Consider the following 7,645-nt stretch of genomic DNA (forward strand, 5'->3'; position numbering starts at 1 on the left):
CGTTAGAGCCATGCTTCTGCGTTGGTGGAGCCCGCCTCCATGTGAACCAGGCTTCTGAGAATGGAGGCCACATTCCAAATACTGCCCTACTGAGAACAATGGTTCCAAAGACCAGCAAAGGGACTGCTTCCCTCCAACATGGTGTATGGCCCAGTGGTGCCATGACCCCGAGTGGGGGAATACAACAGCCGCTTCTCCTTCCTCTGAACATGTGTTTCCTGTCGCCCTCCTCTAACCTAGAGCCTGTTCTCCATCCCTTCTGGGTTGGATGTGGAGATCTCTGCTATGAATTTCTTAGGCTACCAAGGCCCCAGACAGACTTCCTCTTCCATAGACTCTACTAACCTAACAGAAGGTTAAGATAGGAGACAAGTGACCCTAGAACTCATAGGGATGGTGGTCTTCAGGGTACATAGGCTGGGATAATGGCTGCTGTGGTGTTTGGCTCACAAAAACCAACCAACCAACCAACAAAAAAGCGCTGGCATTATTATCAGATGAGCTCTGTGGCTAAGTGCTCAGGAAGCCCTCATCTGACTTTAGTTAGGGATCACAACCTGGCTATTGTGATCACTCCTTGCCTAGTGGACTCAGGTGCGTAAGACCATGGAATTTATGCAAAAACAGATGATTCAGGCTGTCTCCCAGGCTGTGTTTTCTTCCCAATTTCATCCTGTTACTGCTTGCTAGAATCCTGGCAATGCTCTGCCCAGGCAGTGGTTTTTTTGGTCACACAGAAGGCTTTCAATAGTACTGCTTCAGTCCACAAAATGCCAGTTCCCTCTTTAGCCCATGCATTCCCATGTTCCTTTGAAACCACTCCTATCCCAGACCATGAAAACATACTGCTCCTGGAGAGAGGCTTTCCTCCTCACTCCTCAAAGATGTCAGCTTTGGATGCCTGTTCATGTCCAGGGGAGGGCACCTGGTGGGGAGCCGCAATATCCACTGGGGTACACTATTGGACCTCAAGACCTTCCACCAGCAGAAGTGCAGTTGGCTTTGTGCACGAACCCAACACACCTGTTGGAGTGTTCTTGGGGGTCAGAGACTACTCTTTGTTGCTAAGAGTTGACCTGAGTCCACATCCTGACCCTTGCTCTCTGCTATCTGATTGTCTCACTTACTCTGACGGCGAGAGATGATTTGGCCCAGCTCATAATCCTCTGGATTCTCCTCAGTAAGGAAGTGTAGGTCGAGGGCGCTGCGGATGACAACAGGAGCCCTATCCTGGCAGGTCACCTGGAGCAGCATGGGAGACAGGCCTTCAGGAAATGGGCCTTGAAGTGACTACTCAAGGACAGTGGGCAGGGGCATTCTGGAGGCACCTCCACTCTAAATACAAGTGCAACACCCATGACCCTACTACCTGAGGCTGACCTCCTGCTCATCGTGTGGGCTCTTCCCACAGGCTACTAGCCCAATCCTTGTACATAGGACTTCCTGGGCCTGCCATTGCTCTTTGTGGAGCTGCACTCCTCTCGCAGTGAAAGGACCCCACTACCTGCATACAGATGCAATCTCATCCCACAAGTTGGGAGGAATGGGACAATAGCCTCCAAGATCCCAGGTATGCCCGAGGATGCAGGCGGCATTGGGAATGGCCTAGGCACAAAACCTAGAGGCTTTGGTCTGGATTGCCAGGGCCAAAAACAGACCCAGGAACATGACCACACACAGGAGTGCTGAAAGATAGCCACGAGAGCTCCTGGCCTCCAGAGGCTCAGTGCTGGCTGGGATGTAGGAGGGCACCTCATCTGGCAAGGGTGGTCATTGGGTTACCTGGACATTTAGTGTGCTTGCTCCACATCCATATCGACTCTGCAGAGAGACTCTCTCAGCTCCTTGTTCAAGGAACATGGAGAACCTCACACTGCTGTCCTCCTCCATAGACGTCAGCATCCCATACAAGGGAACCTGCAACCTAGTTCCTGTCCTATTCTCATCTGTCACCCATACCTGTCCCTGCCCTTCTGGACTGCATGCTGCCACCTGACACACAGACTCCCTCAGACATGGCAGTGGACAAGCTGCTGCACTCGCTCATCTCAGCTCCAGCCCTTCACACTGACCTCTCCCTTCTTGATTCCCATCTATCCTCCTGATCATCCAGAAGCTCCAAATTCAAGAGGGCATGAGTAGTCCATGGTATTGGACCAGTGTCTGCTCCCCACCCAGGTGTAAGCACCACGGGACACCCCTGCTCCCAGGCTTACCAGAACACTCTTGGCCATCTCTGGACTTTGTGTTTCTAAGTGGACACGAATTAAGCAGGTGTCTCCCACCTGCTTGTGGGAAAGCGGCCTGGAGGACTTGCAGGTTGATTCTGAGAACTGTGGGGGATGGAACATCAGCAAACCCAGAAACAGAAAGCCACCCCAGACTGTCAGTTGGCTCTATGGGCTTCCAGCAAATATGTCCAGGTGCTGAGGCTTCTTATTTCCTCAGGTCGGAGTGGAATGGCAGCACATGCACAGCTTGAATAAGGTAGGTGTTTACCTCCTTTCCCTTGACCTGGGGGCGTTTCCTCACGATGAAATATTGTACTCCCAGATTCATGGACAGACACACGAGTGAGTGGTCAGAGACCTTGATTTCTGCAGAGCGAAGTGGAGAGAATTGTCAGGTAGCACTCAAGGATTATACCACAAAACACCCACAACCCCTGAGAGTCTCCGCCAGGCCCATCACACTTTGGTATTTTGGGGCCAAGGCCCACTTTCTCTTGGCTGTCAGTTATCCTGAGCCCACTGTGGATCATGTCTCCCCACTGTCTGATTGTCCTACTTACTCTCATCCTCAGACATCATATACAGCAGCTCAAAGTTGTCCACATCCTCATGCTGCAACAAATTTTGGTCCAAGGCCCTGCGGATGAGGCTTGTCACCGTCTCCTGAAAGGTCACCTGGATCAGGGTGGGACAAATGTCATCAGAGAATGGCTTTTAGAAGAGCTACCCAGAAGACTGTGGTCAAACATTCAGGAGAAATCTCAGCTACACATACAAGGGCACAATCTTGTTATCCTGCTACCTGAGTGTGTCCTCCATATACCACCTGGGTTCTTGCAATGTGCTACTAGAACAATCCTGGTACAAATATCTGCCTGTACCTGCCATCTCCCCTCCCCCTGGGGAGCCACATTCCACTCATGTCAAAGGACCAAACTGCCTATGCACAGACACACTCTCATCTCACTGAGATGAGAGCAATGGGCCAGGGATCTGCGCACCAAGTGTGATCTGGGATGCAGGCTGCCTTTGTGGGTGGAAGAGGCAGATGCACTGAAAATTTGGGTCCTGACTGCCACGACACAAAACAGACTCAGATACAAGAGTGTGCACTTGAGTGCTTCATGATAGCTTTGAGAGGCCCTGGCCTCTGGAAGCTCGGTGCGGGTCTGGTTGTAATGATGTACTTGACTCAGCACTGGCAGTCACTGAACATGTCTCCTCTGCAGCTGGACACCTGCAGCATTAGCGTGTCTACTGCACATCCATAGAAATTCTGCCAAGAACCCCTTTAGCTCCGTATTTACATACATGCAAAGCCTAACATTCCGAAGCTTTGGCATGACCCCCCAGGTGATCCCGACCCCAAATTCCTACACCTAGTCATGCTAAGGAGGTTCTCTTCCCTGCCACCAGGAACACATCCCCTCCTACACATGTGACAAGTCACTGCCACCTCCTCTGCTCCAACTTCACTCATTGAGAATACCAAGTTCTAGGCACTGCAGCCTGCACCCTGGACATATCTCTGCCTTCATCTGTCCACAGCACTTCCGTCTGCACTTCTGGCCTGCCAAACCCACAATACACAGGCCCACTCACCACGGAAGCTGGGCATGCTGATGCTCTCCCTCCTCAGGTCAAGCCCTTAAGACGGACCTCTCTCTTCTTTATTTCCCACCATAGCCCTGGGGTTGGCTGTGTCTCCTGCCTTCCACTGTGTGGACACCCAGGAGGCAGCCCTGCTGTCGGGCTTACCGGGATGCGCTTTGTCTCCCTCAGGCTCTGTCCCTCTAGGAGGACGTGAACAACGCGGCTGTCTTCCACCTGCTCGCTGGAGTGAAGCAGTGAGGAGCTGCTACTGGTGACTTTTCTCATGCAGCACTCATTGCTTTGGGTGGCCTGGGGCAATGATCCTGCAGCCACTGCAGAGCTGCTGCTCACAGCTGCTGGGGTCCTGGATGCCACTGCCACAGAAGGTTCCAAGAACTGTGGGGGATGACAACATCAGCAAAGCCCAGCAACTGCACCCCACCCAGCCTGGCAGTTGGCTCTGTGGGCATTCTACAACATCCATCCAGAACCTGAGGTTCTTGTCCCCTTGGAGGATGTGGAGTGGCACCAGGAGTAAAGACTGAAGAAGGTGGCTGTTTACCTCCTTTGGTTTGACCTTCAACGACTTGCTGGCATCTGTTTCTCGAAGAAGAAAGTCATAATGCACTCCTCCAATCAGGCCGTGATAGACTTTCGCATCAGCAGGGACCCTCAGCTCTGGAAAGGCAGGGGCAGAGGCGTGGTAGGTGACACTCAAGGAATACACTACTCAACATCCCCCACAACTGAGAGCCTCTGCCAGCTCAGGTCTCACACACAGACCTGAGAGCCCCCGAATCCAGCTTCTGTTCCACCAAAGACTCCCCACTGATTAATCCCTGAGGACCCTCTATGCACAGGAGGTCCACTACAGGAACACCTTTCAAGGAAATAGCCCCTTGTACCCCAGTACCTCTTAGTTCACGTTGGACCCATCAAAGAGAAACAGCTAGACTTTGTATCTGGATTGGTCCCCAAAGACTCATGTGTTGAAGGTTTTCTCCCCACTGCAGCAATGATCACAGGTGGGTTTGGGGAAAAGCACTTGATGGTGGGTGCCTCCACCTTGACAGTGGACTCATCTACTCATACAGGGCTACACTAATTGGAGGGGTATGGTTTGGAGGTGTGTTGAGGTACTTAGGTACTCACCCCGGTCCGCCTGGCTCTCAGGCTCTGCCTGGCTTGATCTGCCATCTTCAACCTGGGCCAGCAGGTGGTGTGCTTGGTGCTCCAGGTTAAAGCCACTCAGGAGGAGCCACATGTACGGCAGCAGCTGCTGCAGACTCAGAGAGCCTGGAGGCTGATGGGAAGCCTCGGAGTAGAAGTTCACCCAGGTCCCCAGGAAGGAAGATGAGGCACTGTGGGGAGGCAGGTGTGGAGTCAGCAAAACCCTGGCCTTGCCTTCGCCACGGCCTCCAGAGCAAACCTCTGACCCTACCCTCCTGAACCGTCCCTGGTTCTGAACACACCAGTCCACCTCAGGCAAGACACAGTGGCTGTACAGGCAGGGTCAGGACAGGTCGCTACAGGCAAAGAACCTTCAACGAAGGAGCGCTAGATCCATGGTTTGACCAGCTCTCCCCTCCTCTGGGCAGGCCTGACACTCTTCTTCCTCTTGGCTACATGCTCTCCAACCTGGAATGCACCTTCTGGGAGTGTCTGTCCTCCTGCCCACTCTTCTCGGGGCTCAAGAGACACCTCCTCCCCTGGCGTGGGCTGCAATGCTACCTCATTCTCTGTGAGCTCTCACTGAGTTCCCCTGAGTAGCGGTGGACCTCTCTTTTCCCACGAGTGCAGACCACATCTCTGTGGCCCTGGGGGAGGACAGGGAGGTGTGGTGTGGGGGGATCCATTATCCCAGGGCCTTCCCCAGAGGACCCTGACTCCACCTACAACTCCCCGCCTTACCCCTCCTACTGTTGAAGCCCCACACCTTACACTGCAGGCAGAAAACTGAATTGGGCAGAGCAGTCTTTCCTCAGCCTTCCCAAGTCAAATCACCTTGCAGGTCCCTATTCTGGAAACAGGAGCCCACCCTCTTGACCCCAAGCCCATTCCATGTTGAAGTTGGTCCAAGGGTCCACCATAGTCACTGAAGAGGACAACGTGCAGTTATGCCTCATGGAGTCAGGGATGCAGTCACATGGAGGATATGTACTCATGGCACCTGCGGTTCAGGCTGACCCCATGAAAAGGGACACAATGGCAATCATTTGCACCCCATTTTTCACTGAATTATGAAACGTGACTGGAAACGTGTCTTCACACAGTGGGTGCTTTCTCCATGTTCACCAGTGAATGAGCCCAAACTGCTGATTCCCACATATCTCTGGGTGTGGGAGCTGCCATGTCCAAAGCCCCTGTCCAGCTATGTCCCAGCTAGGACGCTCTGTCCCACTATGGAAACTAACATGTCTTTATTAACCCAAAAGTGCTTTTCCCAAGGCCCGAGTTTTGAGACGCCTCTGGCACAGATCTACGTTCTTCACAAAGCCAACATCACACCAGAAAGACCACCTGGCCTCACTGAGTCCACCTGGGAATGAGCTCAGTGCACACCATTGAGCTGTGGTGCCCAGTGTGTGGGGACTGCTCCACGGACCTCTGTGGATCAGCTGGAGTCAGGATGGTTTCTCTGCCTGAGAGGGGAAGTTCACTGCCCTTGCAAGGCTGTGGCAGGCACCTCCAGGACTCGTACCATTCGGGGCTGACATTCCACTATGAGTGTGGTCCTCTATCTCATTAGGTATCACAAACCTTTGGGTCCCTGAGAGGCACATGGCAGCCCCAAGACAGAGGCATGAGGGGGCTACACACTTGGGCTTGGTGGTCTGGTGCTTACCTTGGGAACAAGAGATCCAGCACCTGCTGGGTGGGGATGAAATCCCAGGAGATTAACCCCATGTTGCTGCTGAACTCTAGGTTCCTCCCACAAATGACAGGCAGGAGCTCATTCCTAAGCTGGTCCTGCCTGTAAGGTTCAAGGCTCTGAACCCTGAAGGGCTCCTCCGTGTTCTGATCATTTTCACCCTGGGTTGGGACCAAGAATGGTGGGTTCAAAATGGAAATGGTGACAAACAGAAAAATGACTTGTGCCAATACACTAGAGTCAAAGCACAATGGGACAGTTCCCATCAGTACAAACACACACACACACACACACAGAGTCAGAATAGGAGTCCTGGGCCATTCATCAGGGATCAGACTAGAGGGCCTGCTGGGCTCACCTGCCCTGTGCTAATGATTCTTTTTACATTAGCACTCCCAAAACTGAAGTACTTATGTATGAATGTAACAAAATATGTATGAGATTTATATGATGAATCCCAAACTCTGAAAACAATAAAAATAATTGTTATGAGGCAACTGCTCAGAAAACACACTAAGTTTGATTTTGAAAGAAATCAAAGAATTTTATTTTATTTATTTTTTTCCTGGCCAGCAATGCTTCTGACTTAGTCTGAGTGTCTCTCTGAAAGAAGCACCTCTAGCTGTTTGTGGTCCAAATATTTAAATATTAAAACCACATCCTATGGAATTCTGCAGATTGTAAGCAAGCAGAGTCCAGGGGCTGAGAATGCAGTGAGCAGAGCAAATACAGACCACCACATCCTGGGGACTTTACATTTGTGGGTGCACAAAGTGCAGAAAGACAATTTTTTAGCATCTTAAAAATAGCTCATATAACAGTTTTACATAGGAATCATAAAGATAGAGTGGCTGTGACTATACTATTTTATTAATCTATATTTCTAATCTATAACCTACAACTTGTATTGATTAACTCAGATCATAGTATAATAAAATATAAATAAATA

At 51.4% G+C, this 7,645-nt stretch overlaps 1 protein-coding gene across 1 annotated transcript; it reads right to left on the minus strand.

Moving 5' to 3' along the window:
• Positions 1-2,220: 2,220 nt before the first annotated feature.
• LOC144249851 (uncharacterized) lies at positions 2,221-6,817 on the minus strand. The gene is made up of 6 exons (XM_077792048.1): positions 6,670-6,817; positions 4,977-5,185; positions 4,387-4,502; positions 3,990-4,133; positions 2,792-2,906; positions 2,221-2,597 (listed from the first exon to the last, which is right to left on the minus strand). The coding sequence occupies exons 1-6, from the start codon at positions 6,729-6,731 to the stop codon at positions 2,437-2,439; spliced, it is 807 nt and encodes a 268-aa protein (XP_077648174.1). The 5' UTR covers positions 6,732-6,817; the 3' UTR covers positions 2,221-2,436.
• Between the last annotated feature and the right edge of the window lie 828 nt (positions 6,818-7,645).

Source organism: Urocitellus parryii, chromosome 12, assembly GCF_045843805.1.
Source record: "Urocitellus parryii isolate mUroPar1 chromosome 12, mUroPar1.hap1, whole genome shotgun sequence".
NCBI lineage: Eukaryota > Metazoa > Chordata > Mammalia > Rodentia > Sciuridae > Urocitellus > Urocitellus parryii.